This window comes from Nyctereutes procyonoides, unplaced genomic scaffold (assembly GCF_905146905.1).
Source record: "Nyctereutes procyonoides isolate TBG_1078 unplaced genomic scaffold, NYPRO_anot_genome, whole genome shotgun sequence".
NCBI lineage: Eukaryota > Metazoa > Chordata > Mammalia > Carnivora > Canidae > Nyctereutes > Nyctereutes procyonoides.
Window position 1 is genome coordinate 6,518,850 of NW_026575048.1, and position 23,205 is coordinate 6,542,054.

Here is a 23,205-nt window from a genome sequence, read left to right on the forward strand (position 1 = left end):
AGATACTTAAGAAACAGGACCTGTTGCGATGGGAGAGCCGGGCCTCAATATGCTGGCCCAAGACCACATGGAGCAACGGGAGTGGAAACCTGGGCTGGAATAGCCTGATAGCTCTCCCACTCTAATACAGCACTGAGCAGGATTAAAATTCAATGGCCTTCAGCAGGAAGCATACACAATGAACATATCTGAGCCATAAATTTGACAAACTGCTTGGCAATGAATGTGATTTCCTTACTTTCTCTTAAGATTTTCAAAGGGTTCACCCCTTAAAAAAAATCTGAGAAGCATAAAGTAAAGCCTTCATTTTTAAAATCTGGTTGATGAGAATAGAGTAATTTTCATCGAAAATCCTTTTCAATTTAGCTAGTACAAAATTACTGAGAATTTGATTATTTGCATCTGGTTCTTTTGTCTAGTTTCAGGCCAAACAGCTAGTTGCTGAGCCCTCAGGTAAGTCAGTTGGTCTTTTCAGACTAGTTTCCATACCATAAGTCTAGCATATCCTAGAATTTCTCAAGCTGCTCTTGAGGTTTTACTCAAAGGGCAAAACTGACAGATTAAGGAGATTTGAAGGATTTGAGTAAGAGGTAAAACAAAAACAAAAAATCCCTAAACGTCCAAATATGATAGAAAAATACTAATTTTATTCACTCACTATAATAAGAAAACCGATCCATCTATAACAGGGAACAGTGGCATAGAAACGAATTTGGTATGCCATTTGAATTCAAACTCTAGGTCTGTCACTTTAATAAGACACATAATTTTGGGCAAATAATTTCATTCTTTTCCTGATTAGATGTCCTGTCAAGTTGAGAGGGGAATCCTCTCAACTTGACAGGGAAGTTGAGAGGGGAATCCATTCAATTAAATATGAATGTGCATGGCCTGTGACCAGGCACCAGAATCTATTTAATTAATATGGGTTCCCTGTAAGTAAAGCAAAAGGGCTGGAACATCCATGGAGATGCTCAAGGGGTTATCATTTTAAACTGAAAATGAGATAAGTCTCCAGCTTTATTCTCTGGACATTTATTATTATTATTCCCTTTAAAACATTAGTTCTGAAGGCATATACCCATTGACAAAGTGTGGATAAGCAGTAAATGGCAAGACTGCTGCAAACTTGATTTCATAATGATGATCTTCGTATCTTCAGGTACCATTGGTTGTCTAAGCTCCTGCTGAATGGATCCAAAAAAGTTCGTTGTGGTTTATATTGGAACTTAATTGCAATGTCCTCAAAATTCAGTAGTTACTACACATGGTATACATAACATGGTAACTGTCCTCTTGCAAAGCTCATCAAATACAAATTAGAGAAGGAAAGACAACAGATGTAGGTCAGAAGAAAATATAGTGTAACTGCCTTCACCAGTTTAAAGTGAAAATCTTCCTAAACCATATAAAGAAGGATGAGGTTAAATGTTCGTTTTAATATATTCAGATGGCACTCACCTATAATCAGTCCAAATAAAATCAGGCTCACAATTAGAGAGAAGCAGTCACATGTCCATACCTGTAATAGGCCTCGAATGTTTTTGAATATTTGGCTCAACTCCTTAAAAATCAGTGCATTTAAAAAATAAGTGATTATAATTCTGATTTTCTTAAATTATTTTACTCTAATAGAATTTTTATACACCTCCTTTCTAGTGTTTTTGATTTTAAAAGAAAACACAGTAAAGTCTCTACTGATAAATACTTTAAATTATATACCTGAATGTTGTTCTACCAATCCCGCCCCCAACCAAAAAGTAGTTTTTCTTATCTCAAAACAAATCATAGTTCACTGTACTGTTCACTGGGGAACAGGAATCCCCAATGCTTCTATTTTGGATAGTCCATGTTAGAATGTAATCCTCCCAAATTATTTTATTAAATCCAAAATGACATTTAAAAAACCCAAACAAACCACCCTCCCAATTAATAAGTTCGAATTATAAAATAGTTGTTAAGATTTAACATTTGAGGTCTGAAAGTAATTTGAAAAGTTGGAATACAAATACACCTTTGAACCTTTCCTCCACCAGAAACTTCATTCACGTACTCCTTTCCTCTGAGGTGTTTTCTCTCCTACTGAGTTCTCAGCAGTGTTCTACAAATAAACTCTACATCTAGCAGTAAAGAAGCCCCAGAATCAGAGGGTCAAGAGATACCACAAGGCTCCGTTCCTTTTTAGAGGCCACTTTCTCCTAAAGCAAGGAGAGGCTGATATTTGAGACTAAATGCTGAGAATAATCTGCTCTTTAAGGGGGAAGGCCACTTTGGGGCACCTGGGTGGCTCAGTTGGTTAAGCATCTGCCTTTGGTTCAGGTCACGATCTCAGAATACAGGAAGGGAGTCCCAAGTCGGCACCCTGCTCAACAGGGAGTCTGCTTCTCCCTTTTCCTCTGTACCCCCAAATTCCTCTGCTCAGGCTTGCTCTCTTTCTCAAATAAAATCTAAGAGAAAGAAGAAAGAAAGAAAATAAAAGGGAAGGGAAGGAAAGGGAAGGGAGGGGAGGGGAGGGGAGGGGAGGGGAGGGGAGGGGAGGGGAGGGGAGGGGAGGAGAGGAGAGGAGAGGAGAGGAGAGGAGAGGAGAGGAGAGGAGAGGAGAGGAGAGGAGAGGAGAGGAGAGGAGAGGAGAGGAGAGGAGAGGAGAGGAGAGGAGAGGAGAGGAGAGGAGAGGAGAGGAGAGGAGAAGAAAAGGGATAAAGAAAAAGGAAAAGGAAAAGGAAAAGAGCCAGCAAGCAATCAGGCAGGCTATTTTGTAATTACTCAGTGATTACATAATACTTACCAGTACTTGTTAAAATGTGGTAATTCTTTCTAATTCACAATGCTCTTCCTATGTTCAATAAACTTTTTATTTAAAAAGTAGTGTCTTGGGCACCCTGGGTGGCCCAGCAGTTTAGCGCCACCTTCAGCCCAGGGTGTGGTCTGGTCCTGGAGACCCGGGATGGAGCCTGCTTCTCCCTCTGCCTATGTCTCTGCCTCTGTGTCTCTCATGAATAAATAAAATCTTAAAAAAAAAAAAAAAAAAGTAGTGTCTTACTGACTTAGATTTGGGGGACCAAAGTTCTATATTTAAATGGGTGTCTCCCCAAGTCCCATTCAATTCTTTTCATGGTCACATTTTAGGAGATAAAGGTTAATCCTACACAGCTGAATTTTTCAGATTATCTTCTGACTTTAAAATAAATCCTCAGGTCAATATCTAAGACAGGTTAGTGTAACAGCCAATGTGATATTATAAAATCAAAATTATTTGAAACATACTAATGGCACAACAATGTTTACAAAAACTGAAAACTAAACAAGTAATATACTCTCAAACTTTGACATTCTGCTTCAATATCCACTGAAGCATACTTCTAACACCAGCCAAAGCACTCATACTCACATAATTAACTCTTCTAATTTCAAAATGTCCACTTTATTCCATATAACACTTAACTAGGTATCATTTACATCTGAAGAAGAGATGGCCCACATAACTGATCTATGGTAAAATACTAACTCTAAGACATGTAGTCCAATTTTATACATTTCCAGGCATCCCTAGACAAGTCAATCACAATGCAGGTACAGGTATCACTACAATTTACATAAGACAAAAGGGGAAGTATCAGTAAACTTCAGAAAGTAGTAAATTCATCTGTCCCTCAAACGAGTGTGCCATTGTTACAAAGCCATAGTAAATGGTTTATAAAATGTAGTTTTATTTTATGTTACTCTGCTGTTACATAGGGCATAACATTTTCACAAGGCTTTTTTGGGACTACAGTCAATGATTAGCAACACACAATAGTGGTCCAACTCTCTACATGACAATCACTAGACAAACTGGACACCCTCTCACATGTGTACACATCTGCATGGAAAAGTACTAACATTTTAGACTTGGACTTGTGTACTTTATTTCCCCTTTCTAGTGTAGTAAGAAATGACATGCACTTTAATTTGCCAAAAGCAATGCTTGTATTCTGGCAGCAACATGCTACTTCTATTACATAGTAAAGTGAATACCAGAACTACAAAGGCAGGAGGTGTAAGTGAATTTTTATTGGGAAGGGAAGTTGTCAACTTAAACAGCAGCAAATGAAGAATGAGTAAGGAAACTTCCTGTTGTCACAGATACACAAGACCTCCATCATATATGATACGGGAGGCATTTCAATTTGTGACCCCCAGCGCAGAAATGCCAAATGCTTTCCACTCAATCTAATACTTCTGGATTCCTACCAAAAAGGAATACATTAAGAGCATGAAAAGTTGCTTACTGAAAGGAAACCCCTGAAGAAGAGTAGGGAAGGGAATGTAGAAATTAAGAAGTTATGTGGAACACTTTTAAATTGTAATGACTACATTTCATATCTTCACAGTAATACAAAACACAGTCACTTGCAGAACTGGTTCAGATTACTTAAATACCAGATACATTTTTAGTCCTCTACATAAGTGTTTGGAAGTTACTTATGTTTATATGAAATGAAGCTATTAATACTTTTCTACAGCAGTAACTGCACACCAGGAAGGCCAAGACAAACACAAATCAAGGAATGGAGTTTTCCCAAAGCTGTGGTGTGAAAAGACTATGAACAGTTGATTCCATACACATGAATGGGTTTCTTTGCTATAGGAAATCCAAATGGAATAAGGAATGGAGATGAGTAAAAAGGTTTCTCGAGGGGAAGAAGGATGACCACCCTGTATGCATTTAGTTTTCTGCCCCTTCTGCTGCATCACATTCTTCTCCTGCACTGTCTGATGTCCATAACTAGGAGAAAAAAAAAAAAACAAAAAAAAACAAATTAAGTTACCCAGACAATAGACCATGACTTAGAATGGAAGTTAGGTTTCTCAAAATCCTAACCACCACCAACTCCCTCCCCAAAGTGTATCTTTGTAAACCTTTCACTATGCATTTACAAATGACACACAAACATACACCATGAGTATATTTTTAAAGCTTTCTCTCTTTTTAAATAGCATAATTAAAAAAAAAAGGCAATATCCTTAGATTTTAACTTTCTCTCTGTTCACAGCAGCCCCAATGCTCTTCCTGAAAGCACTACTGAAATATCATTTATGAGATGAGTAAGGCAAAAAAAATTTTATAGGGAGAAGGTGAACCATAGTCATTATAACGGTTTCCAAACATTTGAAAGGCTATCCTATGGAAAAAGGAGGCAAACCTACTATGCTTGCCTGATGGGTAGAAGGAGTAGCAATGGGCAGAAGGGTGCAGAGAGCATTCCTGAATTAGGATGTCAAGACAGAACTGATCTCCAAGGAATCTCCAATTTTAGGATAGAACAATGAAGTGAAGAAGGCACTATCAATACTTTTTACAATCAACAGTTCATAAAAATGAATCGCTATTCAACACCAAGGGGATTGCTGGCATTTCTAGCTCCATAGTATTCTTGAGAAGAGGTGTACTGGCTCCATCTGCTCTTCTTCTATGGAAGTGCTTTATGCCCATCCTTCCAGTGTTACCCCACAAGTGCAGGGAATTCTAATGGCTGGGAATGAAGCATCACAACTTCCTTGTTCAACAGCAAAGTTGAACAGATAACAGTACTTAAAAAAAAAAAAAAAAAAATCCCTCCTTGCAAAAGACAAAGCTCCAAAGTGAAGGCCTAGAGAATTACTTCTGCCACATTTAGCCTAAAATTTTTGACATATCCATCTACTTGAACCTATAAAAGCTAAGTTCAACTTATATTTTTTTTCTCCATTACTTTTCCCTTCATTATCTGCCTATCCACAAAGCAGAGAGAAAAACAAAAGATAATTAAGTGAAACAGGTTTTGGCCTACATAGGCATAGGTGGAGTAAACTGAGGTTAAGGTTTATTCCCCCATCAAATGCCTGTAAGATATCATGCAGAGCTCACAAAGTGAATTTTCATTACAAGGCACTTCAACAGGATTTTAGGAAAGCTTAGATACCTACATAGTCCCTAACCTGCTGTAGCTAATTTACCCAAAGGAAGAAAATACTGCAACCACAAAAACTTTCTATATTAACATAATTTATCAACATCTTCATTTCAATGAAATAAATAGCCAATGACATTAATATTAACAGTTCCTACAATCTTACTACCTTCTCAGGAAAGGTCTAGGTCTGATAAAACGCCTACTCAACTTAAATATCTGCCCACAAAAGAACAGATGGCCAATACAAAACACTAACAAGCACTTAATACTTTTACTTATGTATCTTTATACTCGTTTTCTAAGAGAAAGTGTAGCTCTTACATAACCACCCCAAATGATAGGAAGACTTAACTAAAATATAAGTACTTTTATTCTTAAAAATAAAATTAAAAGAACGAACAACTCACTGTTAGGTTGTCTCTAAGCAACTGCATGATGAGGGTGCTGTCTTTGTATGAATCTTCATTCAGTGTATCAAGTTCTGCAATGGCCTCATCAAAAGCCTGGTAAATATTAATATCCATGTTAGATATCTGCATCAAAACAAACTGCATTACTCTACAACTATAAACTATTTTTATAAAATAGGTGAACATCCACTTTATGTTCTACTATCAATTAAAATAAAACTCAATGGAATCATTTTTCAGATTCCCAGTTTATGACAATGACCCTATCAATATGAGTAAGAACTTATAAGAATGACCCGAAACTTACTGTTTTAGCCAGAGTGCAGGCAAGCTCTGGGTTATTAAGGATCTCGTAGTAAAATACAGAAAAGTTAAGAGCCAGCCCCAGGCGAATGGGGTGTGTAGGTTGCATCTCTTTCTTGCTTATATCAAAAGCCTCTTGGTAAGCTCCTTGGGAATTATCTATCGTTTCTGTGAGGGGGGGGGGAAAGACAAAAGAAGCACAATACTGAAAATATCCATCAAGTATACAGCATATTAACCTTTAACTTATGCTACTACCTCATGTAGAGCTGGATTTTTCTCTGTGGCCTTCCTTTAAAACCATAGTAGCAAACTGAAAACATTACCTCATACCGGCTTACAGAGAAACTAGTTTATAATGTTGCTTTTTTTATTTTTTTTAAAGATTTTATTTATTTATTCATGAGAGACAGAGAAAGAGGCAGACACACAGGAAGAAGGAGAAGCAGGCTCCCTGGAGGGAGCCCAAAGTGGGACTTGATCCCTGGACCCAGGATCACACCCTGAGCTGAAGGCAGATGCTCAACTGCTGAGCTACCCAGGCATCCCATGTTGCTTGCTTATAGTCAGCTTTAAAAAACCCAATATGAGATAGTGCAATTGGATTTTTCCAGATCTGTGACTCAAACAATTTTCTTTTTCCATATCTTTTAATTTTACTAATTGGAAATGCAGCAATTAAAATTAATTTCACCGATACACGTCAATAATACTTCAATAAAGCTAGAAAAAAAATTGGCTATCTCTTCTCAAAATAATGAAAACACTTTACAAAGATCATACCACCAAAATCTCTTTTTTTGTGACTTATTTGTAAAAACAATACTAATCCTTGGTATCAAGATGTATTATGTGAAAGGCAATATAACAGTGTCAAAATACAAAATAAAATCTGCTCTGACAAGAGATTGATTACTGGCCTAATAAAAAGCTTTCCTGAAAAAAGCTGTTCAGTGATTGTTACCAATTCTAATCTGACTATAGCCATGCTTTCAAAAGAGTAGGTAGGTTTTCTCAATGAGACCACCGGCCCATTACAGCTTTAGAAATACTCATCTAACAGAAATGTAAAGTTAACCTTTTTATGGCCTGAATATAAGGATTTTTCCTTCTTCAGAAATGGCACACTTATTAATCTAAATATAGCTGGTAGAGCCCTCACATAGTAAGGAGTTCTTGCTGTTTGGCATTTAAGGAAGTACTGTAATGAGTAGCAGTAAGGGGTCTCAGCTCCTAAGCTGTAAATACAGACTATGAGTCCCAGTCTACCGGAGTATTCTATGGATAGGGATAGAAATGCCAGGAAGCTAGAAAGGGTTAAATAAGATTAATGCTGGGGCTATGTCCCAATCTCCCAAAGATATCCTTGTGACTTGCAAATATCTGTTACTTTCAGCTTTGCTTATCTTTATGGCAACAGAAATTATACATCAATAAGTTTAGTATACAAATTGTTACAGTAGGATGCAATAGTTTTCTCTTTGTATCTTCAATTACACTGATATTTGGGGTGGTAAAACTGTTCCACTTTCAGTTAGTACCTCTTTGAGGGTAGGAAGCCACAGTAACTACTTGAAAAAGTACACTCTTTTTGGATGGGGCAAAATTAAAAACAAATTAATAAACCTACCAGAAATAAGGAATTGGGTGAAACTTCTAACTAGAACTTGATAAATATGATAGCAGGCACATACACAAAATTTAATAGGACCTGACTTGTACTCAGCTACTAATACTCCAGGAGGCTAAGTCCACTGTTAATATATTGCTTTGATTTTCTTTTTACAATCAACTCTAGCAATTCATTTATTCTCTTTCCCAGATCTATATTTTCTATGACAAACTATATACCAGCAAAACTCTCACTCACCTCTCTTCCTCAGAAATTTGGTCTTGTAAGTATTGGTAGTCAATGTAATGATCCTTCAAAATAGGTAGTTAATAAATTGTCAAACAGAAAAAGCATAACATGCTGTTTCTATATTCTCTTTGTAATTTCCAGTAAGTTTCAAGGTACGATGACACAAAAGGCCATGTAACAGCACAAACTCTCAAAGCATATGCAAATAACTAGGGGGCTAAAAAATATGCTTCACCAAACTCTAAAGTATAAAAGAGTAATAAGCCTCTCTTATTTTTTTTTTAATTTTTATTTTATTTATGATAGTCACACACAGAGAGAGAGAGGCAGAGACACAGGCAGAGGGAGAAGCAGGCTCCATGCACCGGGAGCCCGATGTGGGATTCGATCCCGGGTCTCCAGGATCGCGCCCTGGGCCAAAGGCAGGCGCCAAACCGCTGCGCCACCCAGGGATCCCAAGCCTCTCTTATTTTTTATTATTATTATTATTATTTTTCACACTGAGTGTGGAGCCCAGCATAGGACCTGAACTCACAAATGTAAAGATCCAGATTTTTTTTTAAATTTTTATTTATTTATGATAGTCACACACAGAGAGAGAGAGAGAGAGAGAGAGAGAGAGAGGCAGAGACACAGGCAGAGGGAGAAACAGGCTCCATGCACCGGGAGCCCGATGTGGGATTTGATCCCGGGTCTCCAGGATCGCGCCCTGGGCCAAAGGCAGGCGCCAAACCGCTGCGCCACCCAGGGATCCCTAAAGATCCAGATCTGAGCTAAGATCAAGAGTAGGAAGCTGAACGACTGAGCCACCCAGGTGCCCAAGATTAAGCCTCTTTTAAATAATATCTTAGCAGATTATCACCAGAATTTAATTTTTCAAAAACAGTACATAATGTAAATTCATGGCTATTTTCAATTTTAGAACATTAAGGTCACATTACATTAATTTTATCATATGTAGATTCCAAGATTTTTTTTAAAAGATTTTTATTTATTTATTCATTCAGAGAGAGAGAGAGAGGTAGGCAGAGACACAGGCAGAGGGAGAAGCAGACCCCATGCAGGGAGCCCAATGCGGGACTCGATCCTGGGTCTCCAGAATCACACCCTGGGCTGCAGGCGGCGCTAAACCGCTGCGCCACTGGGGCTGCCCAGATTCCAAGATTTTTTAAAAAGTTACAGAGGACCTGGAGATTACAGAGACTACTGTCACAGTGTCCCACTTATCCTCCCTTCCTTTTTTAACTTTACCTATAAACCAAACATACTTACGTTTTCGATCATCACCACACGCAACTTCAGCAAGGTACCGAAAATAATCTCCCTTCATTTTCAGATAGAAGACCTTACTCTCTGGATTAGTTGCGTTGGCTATTAAATACTTATCCAACAATTCCTGAAAAGAAGGAAGATAAAGTATTAGGTACCAATAAAAAGCTATTTTATTACAGGTAAGCACAATGAAGGACTACCACAGTAACTACAGCCATTCCACCTTGGACTTGAAGCATGGACTGAGAGCAGGGGTCATGTAGTTGTCATCAGTTTAATGCTTTGGCCTATAGCAAGTCATAGTTTCTAATAAAGCTAGGTTATATCAAACACTAAATATAAAGAGCTTGTCTATTCACTCATCCATTCATTCAAGTAAGCATTTCTTGGTACTGGCTGGGTGCCAGGCACTATATTTGGCCAGAGGGGATATAAAGAAAACACAAAGTTCTTGCCCTCAAGGAGCTCTTATTAAATAAGATACATAAGCATTATCTTGTTTATACTTTATCTAGGATAGTGGCACCACAGAGAGAGCATCTGGCTTTGCTAGAGGTGGCCACTAGCTAAACAGGATTTCTGAAGGGATATTTCTGACTTGTTAAGAAGGAGCAGTAGGAATGTATCAGTTCAGAAATGTGCATGTGCAATCAGCTTTTTTTTAGTTTTACATATGTTTGTGTGTTTGTGTGTGTGTGTATAAGTTATCTCCGCACTCAAAGTGGGCCTCAAACTCATAACCCCCAAATCAAGAGTCACGTGCTCTACTGACCGAGCCAGCCAGGTGCCTCTGTACAATCATTTTAAAGAAGGGAAACAAAATGTTTAAGACATCAAGTATGAAGAATATAATCACAGAACAAGTAAGTCAGCATGGCTCAGAGCAGGGCTGGCTGTTCAGTGTCTCTTACAGACTACTGCTCATCCAAAATAAGGATAAATACAGGGATCAAGGGATCCCTGGGTGGCACAGTGGTTTGGCGCCTGCCTTTGGCCCAGGGCGCGATCCTGGAGACCCGGGATCGAATCCCACGTCGGGCTTCCGGTGCATGGAGCCTGCTTCTCCCTCTGCCTGTGTCTCTGCCTCTCTCTGTGACTATCATAAATAAATAAAAAAAAAAATTAAAAAAAAAATACAGGATCAAGAGAAAGTACTTAGAAACACATACAACAATGACAGTCATGTCTACTGAATAGAATTATTTGAAAAAATATTGGGTTAGTAACTAAGTACGACTTCATTCCCTATTTTATTCAAAGAAATGTACCCTTGGATCCAATGAGCTAGTAGTGCTTCTCAAACTGAGGGATTTATACAAGATGTGCCACTAGAATAAAAAGTCACAGAAGAGGGGGTGTCTGGCTGGCTCAGTGGGGCATGCAACTCTTGAACTCAGGGTTTTGAGTTCCAGCCCCTGCACTGGGTGTAGATATTACTTAAAAAGAAAATCTTAAAAAAAAAAAAAAAGTCACAGAAGATAAATAGAATAGAGATCTTCTTGAACTATCAATTTTACTTGATGGTACGTAAAAATCTTTTTGTAATAAAAAAGTATTATAGGTGGCTCAGTGGCTGAGCTTCTGCCTTTGGCTCATGTCGTGATCCTGGGGTCCTGGGATCGAGTCCCATATCGGGCTCCCTGCAGGGAGCCTGCATCTCCCTCTGCCTGTGTCTCTGCCTCTCTCTGTGTCTCTCTCATCAATAAATAAATACAATCTTTAAAATGTTATGGAGTAGAATATAACTCTCATAGAAATTTTAAGACACTAATGCCTGTACCTCATAGGTTTGTTTGGAGAATAAAACCAATAAATAGATGTGAAAGTATGGTATGATGTCAGCATGTTAAGTGCTAATGTTAGTGATTAGCTAGCCAGGTGTTCCCACTCTTCTATCTAGGTGCATAGTTTGAGAAGCATTGATCTAAGTGATATAAAACTAGTGAAAAAGTTTAAGCAAGGAACAGACACAATCATGTTTGCATTCTGGAAAAATTGCCACCAATATTATCAATTAACATTATATGAAAATATCAACTACAATACAAAATTAGAAGTTTGGAAAAGAACTCAGTTAAAATTGTTTCAAATTCACATAAGTATATTACTGAAAAAGTAAAAGCAGACTTTTACAGATTAAAAACAAAAAAGGCTAAGAAAAAGTTTAGAAAACGCAGTTCTAACAACTCAAGAACTTTCATGTATCTGACTAAAAGTGGCCTAAACAGGAATACTTGGGTGGCTCAGTGGTTGAGCACCTCCCTTTAGCTCAGGGCGGGATCCTGGCTCCCTGCATGGAGCCTGCTTATCTCTCTGCCTGTGTGTCTCTGCCTCTCTGTGTGTCTCTCTTTAATAAATAAAATCTTTAAGAAAAAAAAGGTCTAGGGCAGCCCCGGTGGTGCAGCGGTTTAGCGCCGCCTGCAGCCCAGGGTGTGATCCTGGAGACCCCGGATCGAGTCCCACATCGGGCTTCTTGCATGGAGCCTGCTTCTCCTTCCCTCTGCCTGTGTCTCTGCCTCTCTGTGTGTGTTTCTCATGAATGAATGAATGAACAAATACATAAATCTAAAAAAAGAAAAAAGAAAAAAACAGTCTAAACAAAATGCAGTGGTTACATCCATGTGTTATTTTAAAGGAAAAAAAAACAGAAAAACATTATATTTTACACCCCTAATTTTTTAAAGTTTACATAAGCCGCAGGAAAAATTAATTAATTAATTTTCATAATTATGAAAATCAGGCTCCATGCAGGGAGCCTGATGTGGGACTTGATCCTGGGACTGCAGGATCACACCCTTAGCCGGAGAAAGGCAGGTAACTCAATCGCTGAGCCACCCCCCAGGTGTGCCAGGCAAAATTACTTCAAAAATTTTAAAATTGCCCAACAAAGCCCCAGAAGTCTATATATATTATAAAACTGGCAAACTCTATCAAAATTGTGGCTTCAATCTGGAAAGTTGCCAGGCCAGCAACACAGCATTAAGGGCCACACCCAAACATGAGAGGGCAACGGTGAAAATGAAGGCTTCCATACCACCATCCTCTTAACTAAGACAAGATTCGAAGGATCAGCTTGTAAGAATTTCTTCTGCTCAACATCACCAATTCAATTTTATTTATTCATGAGACACACAGGGAGAGGCAGAGACACAGGCAGAGGGGAGAAGCAGGTTCCATGCAGGAAGCCTGATGCGGAACTTGATCCCAGGATCCCAGGATCAGGCCCTGAGCCAAAGGCAGACGCTCAACGGTTGAGCCACCCAGGCATCCCACCAATTCAATTTTAATAGTTACTAAAATGAACCTAAGAAATTTTCCCAGAATCTTAAATTCGTACTACTTTAACTTTTTACTCTAATACCATTTTTATCTATCTTGGATGACTTTCAACTTAAAAACTACTTTGGGGAACACCTGAATTTAGGATCTTTGCAGGGAGAAAGGCAACAGTGTGACTGCTACAAAAAGTTTTTTTACTTATTTTGAAATCTCAAACTGACTCATAGTCATCCCTATCTTAAAAGAAAACTCAAACAATCCCTATCTTAAAAGAAAACTCAAACAAGAGTGGATTCTGAGAAGTTGTATTAAATAACGCAAAGACAGTATTTATTCTGTGGGAATCACCACCTCTGCTTGTACCCAAACTGAGGAACTATAATGTAAAACAAAGTGCCTCTCACTTTTCTTTTTCTTCCAAGTGAGTCAGTCAGTTAAGATAAGATCTCAGAGGATCTCCAGAAAGGTGCCAACTCTGGTGAAGATATTTAGTCACAAAAAAAGCTACTTGGTACCTTTAGTACCAAAGTGCTAGGTACTTTGTGATTAAATGTGGTAGAAGTGTGGTAACAGTGGCTGAGAAAAGCCTGAGTGAGGACTTGCGGTAAGAAGGGAAATGTGGTTCTAGCACCGATCTGTCCTCACTCCCACAGCCAGACGTGGGCATGCTCCTGAGGATGGCTTACTAGCCTTCCCAAAGACTTTGGCAAGTGGCTCAACAGCTACTGCACTAGTAACTACACAGCCACTTATGAGCTAAACTCTTCCTTTCTCCAATCTGGATTACTAGTTTGCACCCAGCCATTACATACAATTGACAACACTGGCTTTTATAGAGGTACTTGTACATCACTTTCAACCTGGAGTTTCAGCCAGGTAGCACGGTTCTTTTTCAGATGCCACTAGCTAGCTCTCTGTGAAGGAAACAAGAGGTACAGAATAGTTCTGTCTTTCCACATGCTATCAGTAGTAGAGATGGTATATTAACCCAAAAAGACAGTGGATTCTGCTTCATGTCTTACCAAATGATCATGGCTGTTATCAAATAGTATCAATACCAGTATTATTAATACCAGATAGAATAAAGGTAATGAATACTTAAGAAATATAGTCTAAGTGTACAGTTTTTGTAAAAAAAATTATTAAGAAAACTCAATATGGATCAGAAATGACAAGTGGCTCCCTGAGTAAGAAAATCTTTCCACATAAGGTCATTGGTAAGAAGTCAGAAGACAGAAAGGGAATCAGTTAACTATGTGTAGTTAGTTTAAAAAGCTCCCCTTAAATTTCTCTTGTGCATTATTCTTGCTGATTAAGCATGAGATCCCCTTTATAAATCTTCAGCCCACAGATTTTATGATCCTGGAAGACTTGAAGAGCCCACAGATTTTATGATCCTGGAAGACTTGAAGAGCTAAGATTGAAGTTCTCTCCAGCACTGACAATGTTATCTGACTTGTGTAGAAGGCAAGTGATGCATTCCTTTTTGAAAATGTAAGATTATTTTTGGGATCCCTGGGTGGCGCAGCGGTTTGGCGCCTGCCTTTGGCTCAGGGCGCGATCCTGGAGACCCGGGATCGAATCCCATATTGGGCTCCCGGTGCATGGAGCCTGCTTCTCCCTCTGCCTGTGTCTCTGCCTCTCTCTCTCTCTCTCTGTGACTATCATAAATATATAAATTTAAAAAAAAAGAAAAAAAGAAAATGTAAGATTCTTTTTAAGATTTGAGAGAGAGAGCACTCGAGAATTGGGGGTGGGGGGCAGAAGGAGACAGAATCTCAAGCTGAGTGCAGAGCCTGCTCAATCCCACAACGCCAAGATCATGACCGGAGCCGAAATCATGAGTCAGACAAAACCAAATGGGGCACCCAAGTGCCCCAAAATTCTGAGAGATTTGTAAAGAAGTTGATGTACTCATTCCCCAAAATTACAAGATGGACTGTAATTGAGATCTAGACCAAAGAAACTCAAATCTGAGCAGAACCAGAGGAAAAAATATCAATTACCATACAGGTCACTTTAAGAGATGCTAAAGGACCTTAGAGTAAGCTTAATCTCATACAAATAGGATGGCAATGAAATTGATGTAAATTCAGTACCATAACCATTCCTCTTCAATCCCATGTCTTCAAGAAAAGGCTAGGAAAAAAACAAAACTTCAATACGAATTCTCTCTCTAGGAGTCAATTATTTTGGTATATAATAATTCCACCATCACATCAACAGTTTTTTCCTTAACAATTCACCTGGCTTCAATGGAAATATTCTGTGGCATTCAACAAACTATAACAATTATTTTTACCTTAAATTCATTTAAGTGGTTTCTGTTTTATAGACAAAATATAAACTGCTTCTGTCCCTCATTACATAGGTTACTCTTTATATAAGAAACTGATTTAATGAAAAGAGTAGGTAACTGATAACTGGTGAAGAGCTTTAAAAAACAAACGAAATAATCAAAAGGAAAAGGAAACAAAAAAAATGTTCTAAGGATTTTCACTTCCCTATTAGTAGCTTATTGAAATTCATTAATAAAAAACTATTAAACATTCAATCTCTGACTTTAGGGCATATATACTCACCATTATCTGCATATTTTTATCAGTTTAAATCAGCACATATTACCATCAAAACGACACTATATTCATTCAATTCAGTAAATATTCAAGTGTTCTACATGTGCCAAGTCCCATTCTAACCACTTTATGTACCATTTACATATAAACAAACCACTGACAATAAAAAAAATCACACTGGAGTCCAGAAATGTGTCCAAAGTCATACAGCTAATTAAATGGAGCCAGAATCTGAAACTAGAGCATTTTTAATCACTACCTGATAAAATAAATGTTAATACAGCCAAAAATATCTACGAGCATTTGGCCTTATGTTAGATATATAATTATAATTAGTAAAACTAAAGAATTAATATGGTATACAGGGCAATATAATTATTTAACAACTGGAACATTTACTGAATGGTAAGAACTTTTTCTAACATTCCAACTTTAAATATTTTATATAGTACAAAGAACCACTGATGCAGTATGTATGAAAAATAGTCTCTAGACAGAACTGTCTCTTAATTAGATTAATTCAAGACATTGAAATCAAAGTAAAACTCAAGAAGGAAGTCCTATGTCATCCAGAAAGAAATTACACAACCACCCACCTTTGAGGTGAAAGGCCTGAGGGAACCCTTCAGAGGCTGCATGTGGTAGGCCAGAATTATGGCTGGGTCCAAGAGTAAGGAAGATGAAGGTCAAGAGTAACTTTGGGTTATTTTAGAATGTAAAATTAAAAAAAAAACAAACTTTTTTTTTCAGAAATTAGATTATTATTTGTGAAAGTGACTTTTGTTATTAGCTCTGTGATCTTGTGGCAAATCACAGCTTCTTAAAGCTCTTTCTTTTTAAAGATTTTATTTGGGATGCCTGGGTGGCTCAGTGGTTGAGCGTCTGCCTTGGGCTCAAGGTGTGATCCCAGAGTTCCAGTACGGAATCCCACATTGGGCTCCCTGGAGGGAGCCTGCTTCTCCCTCTGCCTATGTCTCTGCCTTCTGTGTCTCTCATGAATAAATAAATAAAATCTTAAAAAAAAAAAAATTCAAAGACTTCTATTCTTAGAAATTACCATTCTATTACAATTAAAGCAGCTAGGGTTGAATCTCATAAAGGATTTGTTGCCTTAATCAAGGAGTCAATAACATTACCTGTAACACGATCCAAGTGTTGATCATATATTACATCATCAATCAATGGAAGTATTTTCTACTCTTAATAAAATGAGTGCCTTGAACAATGAATTGCCCTTGCACTATTTTAAAATGTTTACTGATTTAGAACTAAGAGACTTAGAATCTAAGTCTTGAAACTCCAGCTCTGGTGCCCAACTAAAAAATGAAGGAACGAAGTAAAAATTTTCATAGATAGAGGCCAATGACCAGCATAAGGGATCCCATAGGCTGTGTGATTTAGCTGACAAAACATGACAGATGAGATCAGTTAGAGCTCAAACTCAAGTTGCAGAGCCTATTCAGGTTCCTTACTTCCTTTACTTAAGCCTGTATCAAATCCCAAACCTCTACAAGCAAACACACATTTTAACAATAAATTATACCAGAGAAGTAGAGTGACTCTATGCTCTCTCTCATTCTTAGTAAGTATCCCAATTCGGAAGATATATAATCATCCTGAAGATAAGGCATGAGTCATAATTCAGAGCATTATTTCAATACTGAAAGATAAGGAATTAAACTTCTTGCTGTACCATTTAACATTTGCATAAAAGGCGCTAAAATTTTTAGGCATGTACTGAGAAATGAGTGAGGTCATGTTACTAACAGTTCTTTTTTTAAAAAAAATTTTTTTATTTATTTATGAGAAACACATAGAGGCACAAGCAGAGGGAGAAGCAGGCTCCATGCAGGAAGCCCAGTGTGGAACTCGATCCCGGAACCAGGATCATGCCCTGAGCCCAAGGCAGGTGCCCAAACCCTGGGCCACCCAGGCGTCCCCTAACAGCAGTTCTTTCCCTGAACATCTTTATATTTTTATTATTGCTTTTTTTTTTAATATTTTATTTATTTATTCATGAGAGACAGAGAGAGAGAGGCAGAGACACAGGCAGAGGGAGAAGCAGCAGGCTCCATGCAGGGAGCCCGACATGGGACTCAATCCGGGGTCTCCAGGATCAGGCCCTGGGCTGAAGGCAGCGCTAAACTGCTGAGCCACCCGGGCTGCCCTGCTTTTTTTTTTTTATTTAAAGATTTTATTCATCTATTCATGAGAGAGAGAGAGAGAGAGACAGACAGACAGACAGACAGACAGACAGGTTCCATGCAGGGAGCCTGACATGGAACTCGATCCCAGGTCTCTAGGATCATGCCCTGGATGGAAGGTGGTGCTAAACCGCTGAGCCACCGGGGCTGCCCTTATTACTGCTTCTTTAAAAAGACTTACTTATTGCTGGGGGAGGCGGGGGCGGGGGGGGGGGGGCACATAGGGAGATAAAGCAGACTGCCTGCGGAGTGCAGAGCCTGACCTGGGCCTCGATCTCACAACCCTGAGATCATAACTTGAGCAGAAATCAAGAATCAGACACTTAACTGAGCTACCCTGAACAGCTTCTATTTTATTATTTTTTTAAAGATCTATTTATTTATTTTTATTTATTTTGCATGAGAGAGAGCATGAGAGCACGTGCATACGTGTAAGAGGGAAAGAGAGGAGAAACAGGAAGAGAATCTTATTAATCTTGTACAGACTGTGGAAGTCTGTATTTGAAGGTTCTTGCATTCATGGTGATTCTTAGGGGCAAACATTTGGCTACATTATGCTTTATACTTTAGACATGTGAACATTTATATATGGAAATACATACTATTTTACTACAAATTACTTTTATTTCTCCTTAAGTCTTAATGTATATCACATTAACATATTTAAAATACCTACTAATTCATTTTCATTTAGTTAAGGACACATAAAATACTAGTCATAGATGGGGTTATCTGAAAGAATAATTGAATAGGGGAGCCCTGCATTGGGCTTTGTGCTCAGGGCAGTCTGCTTATCCCTCTCCCTCCGCCCCCACGCCCCCACCACGCAGCACACATCTGTGTGCACGCACACACACACACTCTCGCAAATAAAATCTTTAGACTTAGGGGAAGGATTCTTCCTTCATCTCTATCTTCTCTTGACACAAAGTAAGACTCTGGTTTCCATTAAAATAATACAAGTCCATCACAGAAATTTCAAAAGCGATAAAGTCTCTCTCCTTTCCTCAGGTTCTTAGCCATCCAGTTCTTCCTCTCCTTCAAGGCAACCATCATTACTAGTTTCTTGTACATTTTTCCAGATATTTTATACACTTAAAATCCATGTCCCCCCCCTCATGTCACCACACTATACATTGTTCTATACCTTGCCTTTTCCATATAATAACCCCTCTGAGATCATTCCATATCCATTTATTTATAACTGCCTCTTTGTATATGGAACACTGCATAGTCCACCAAATGGGCATACTATAATTGTTTAAATAGTCTCCGCTGATAAACATTTAAGTTGCTTCAAATCTTTTGATATTTCCAACAATGTACCAAATGTGCATTTTATCCTTAGGATAGAATGTTAAACTGTCCTTCCTGGAGGCCACTTTCAATTTATAATCCCACTAGCAATGTTATGAATGTTCATATTTCTCAACATCCTCTGAATTCAAGAGTATTATCAAACATTTTTTCTCTTTTCCAGTCTAGCCAGGGAAAAATATCAGAGTTTTTTGTTTGTAGCTTTTATTATCAATGAAGTCAGAGATTTTTTCTATACTGTATTTATAACCTTTGCCATTTTCCTAAATTGATTTGTAGGAACTCTTTATAAGTTAATGATATGAGTTCATTTCCCAGATGTATCTTATATAAATTTCATGTATTTAAAGACTGGCAATTAAATGGCATTTGTTAATATTCTTTATTATATTAAATCATGTAATACTACCAACATTTCTGACCAATATGAGAAGTACAAGTTAATGTGACTATTCAACTTCAGCACAAATAAAATACACAAACAGAAGACTTCTAGTTAAAATACAAGTCTGAATGTGTTTAATGTACCGTCTACCTAACCATATCAAATGGTAATACATCTTAAATGTTACCTGAACAGCAGTACATCAAATTAAAATGCACATACAGAAACATACACTCTTAGTATGAAGTACTTAAGAAATTTATGACTCACTACCTTAAATTAGACGGACAAAAACAAGACTTTCTGATTCTGGAAATACAGTAAGACTGGGCAGACTTTCCCTTCTAAAAATAATCAAAATGCTAAATAGAAGCAAATAAAATAGAAAAACTACAACAGAACTCCAAAAGAAAAAAGGGGTTTCTTGTGCTGGATAGGAAGATGAAACGAAAAGTACAAGTTTATAACACAGTGACAGTGGTGTGGGCAGGTAGTAGGGGCCCTAGAAAAACTGCCTGCTGTTGCTGAGAAGTAGCAAGAAAGCAATTTCCTGGGCTTGTGTGGTGGGTGGGTACAGTCTCCCATAAAAAACTAAAATCCGAATCCATGTTCTGTGCAAGTGCTATTTAGATTTTTATTTCATACACAATGTATGAATCCACAAGCTGAAAATGTATGTAAAAATGGGTCAAAGTTCAGTGTGCCCAGCAGAAACAAATCACCAAAACCACTATAAAGACACTTCCAATCCAAGGCATACATAAGTTCCATAGAAAAAGCTACATTCATATTAAAAATGACAAAACTACTCAAGGAACAAATCCACCATTATGAAAGATCAGCACACAAACAAGGGACGGTTAGTACCCAAGAACTTAAAAAAAAAAAGTGTGTAATAAAACATAAAATAAGTTTGTTAAAAATGATTAAAGATATACATCTTAATAGTTATGGATAAAATAAATGATGCTGCCCAGGATTAGCTTCAAAAGGGGTGGAAGGGCGGATACCTGGGTGGCTCAGCGGTTTGGCGCCTGCCTTTGGCCCAGGGTGTGATACTGGAGTCCTGGGATCGAGTCCCACATTGGGATCCCTGCATGGAGCCTGCTTCTCCCTCTGCCTATGTCTCTGCCTCTCTCTCTCTCTCTGTCTCTCATAAATAAATAAAATCTTTAAAAAGGGGCGGGGGGGAGGGAGGACTATTTCTGGTGGGTATATAAACAAGTATATAAACAAAACAGAATTCATAATTGCTGAAGTTGGGTAATGAGTTATTTAGAACATTCTCTATTTTTGTAGAAGTTTTAAACTTTTACTTGATTAAAATAACCAAAAAGGTTGGAGGGGGGAGGAAACAGAAATTAGGGGGAAGTACAGGATACAATAAATTAAGAAAAGGCAGCCTGAATTGGGAGAAAGGGAAAAGTTTTTACAATTAAAAAAGAGAAAATCAGTAAAATGGATTTTAAGAAACTAATCAGAATGCAAAACAAATACCAAGATGAAAAAATTATGTGTAAACCTAAGGATGCAAATAAAGAGGCCTAAAATATGTTTAGGGGTGCCTGGGTGGCTCAGTCACAATCTTGGGGTCATGAGATCAACCTCTTCATCAGGCTCCAAGCTGGGCATGGAGTCTGCTTAAAGATTCGCTCTCTCCCTCTTCCCCTTGCTCTTAAAAAAAAAAAAAAAAAAAAAGAATGAGGAAGAGATGCTATTCAGGATATTCAGGAATAAGGCTGAGACTATCCCAATATTAGTATAAAAGACAATAATCATCTTCAGACGAGAAAAGCACACTGAATCCTAAGCAAAAGAAAGTAAAAATAAATTCATACCTAGACCATCATGGTAAAAACGAAGAATGCCAAAGACAAGAAAATTCTTAAAAGCAACAATAGGAGGAAAAAAAAGGGGCAACCAGAGAAATGACGTTACCTATAAAGGAAGAGACAGTAAGTATGCCCGACAGATGATTTTTTTTTAATTTTTTAAAATTTATTTATGATAGTCACAGAGAGAGAGAGAGAGAGAGGCAGAGACACAGACAGAGGGGGAAGCAGGCTCCATGCACCGGGAGCCCGATATGGGATTCGATCCCAGGTCTCCAGGATCGCGCCCTGAGCCAAAGGCAGGCACCAAACCGCTGCGCCACCCAGGGATCCCTCTTTTTTTTTTTTTTTTAAAGATTTTATTATTTTTATTTTTTTTTAAGGATTTTATTTATTCATTCATGAGAGAGAGAGAGAAAGGCAGAGACACAGGCAGAGGGAGGAGAAGCAGGCTCAAGGCAGGGAGCCTGATGCGGGAATCGATCCTGAGACTCCAGGATCACACCCTGGGCCAAAGGCAGGCGCTAAACGGCTGAGCCACCCAGGGATCCCGACAGATGATTTTTCATCAGAAAACAAGTCTCTTTGAGGTGCTGAGAAAAACACCTGTTGACTGCAATTACTTAAACCAACAGAAGTACCATATAAAAGCATATGCAAAATAAATAATCTATCCAAAGATAAAGTTCCCACTCAGACCTTTACTGAAATAACCCTTTTAAGAGTGGGAAAGAAAAGTAATGGAATAAAAGAGAAGCCATCCATTAGAGTAATTACAGTAACTGAAATTTCAAGTAATTGAAAAATTCCTGGTCTTAATCTGTGAAGTTTCCACTCTCCTAAAACTATAACCAGAATTAGTATAAGATGCTAAATAACAGCACAGGTGTGATACATCAGGTTTGCAAAGGATAATATTTCAGATTACTTAGCAACACAGAGTTCTTTCATACTTAGTATGTGCAAAGAACTGAGGCCATAAAAAGGACAATGGGTCTCCCAACTCTTTTTTAGAAAATTTTCTACATTTTTAAGTATAGTTAAGTATTTTTTTCAACAAGTGTCTGCCTTTATGACTATACTTTCTAAAATCTGATGACTAACTATGAAATTTGCTACCAGGAAAAAATGTTTCATTAGAATCATCTAGATCTCAAACATTCAATAGTTCATTTTAAGGTAACTGAGAAGGTGTGGGTTCATTTGAGATATTTATTGGCATGACTTTAACCAAGATCTACAAGCTAATGACTCACAAATTTGCCCCTTGCTTATTTGGGTAATTTACTTTTACAGCTCTGTACCTCAGTTTACTCATCTACCAAACAGTTGATGCCAATCTCTGTTTCTTCACTGGGTTGTCATGAAGATCAAGTAAGTTAATTCAAATTGCTCAGAATACTGCTTGGTACATAAACGTCAACAACCATACACCACCACATATATCTTTCTCTTACATATCAGACTTAGTGTTCTACATGCACACACATGTGCACACACACAGAAACCCCTGGATGGGCCATTGGGACTTTAAACCCCGTAAGAAAAAATTAAATTTGCCTTGTAAACACAATCTGTCGATTCTCCCCCCAGCCCTACTCCATTTTCTTAGGAAAAGCAAATGTCCTAGTTAGAAACCAGGGTGTCAACCTGATGTTTCCCTTGGCCTTACTCCCCTAGCCCTCTGATATTTAGTCACCCAAACCCGTGAATGTAGTTTTATCCAAGTCAAGATTTCATTTGGAAACCTCAGACAAATAAATAAGCATGGTATACTTTGGGAACATAGATCTCCTCTCTCCTTAACTATAAACCACTGAAGGAAAAGGGTTT

General features: G+C 38.0%; 1 protein-coding gene across 1 annotated transcript in view; it reads right to left on the minus strand.

Moving 5' to 3' along the window:
* Positions 1–3,687: 3,687 nt before the first annotated feature.
* The window catches only part of YWHAQ (tyrosine 3-monooxygenase/tryptophan 5-monooxygenase activation protein theta), a 39,900-nt gene continuing 20,382 nt past the window's right edge, over positions 3,688–23,205 (minus strand). Inside the window, exons 3-6 of the mRNA XM_055326997.1 lie at positions 9,780–9,903; positions 6,651–6,814; positions 6,341–6,436; positions 3,688–4,765 (exon numbers count right to left, since the gene is read on the minus strand). Coding sequence (XP_055182972.1) covers positions 4,706–4,765; positions 6,341–6,436; positions 6,651–6,814; positions 9,780–9,903 — 444 coding nt within the window. The 3' untranslated portion in view covers positions 3,688–4,705. The remainder of the gene's footprint in view (positions 4,766–6,340; positions 6,437–6,650; positions 6,815–9,779; positions 9,904–23,205) is intronic.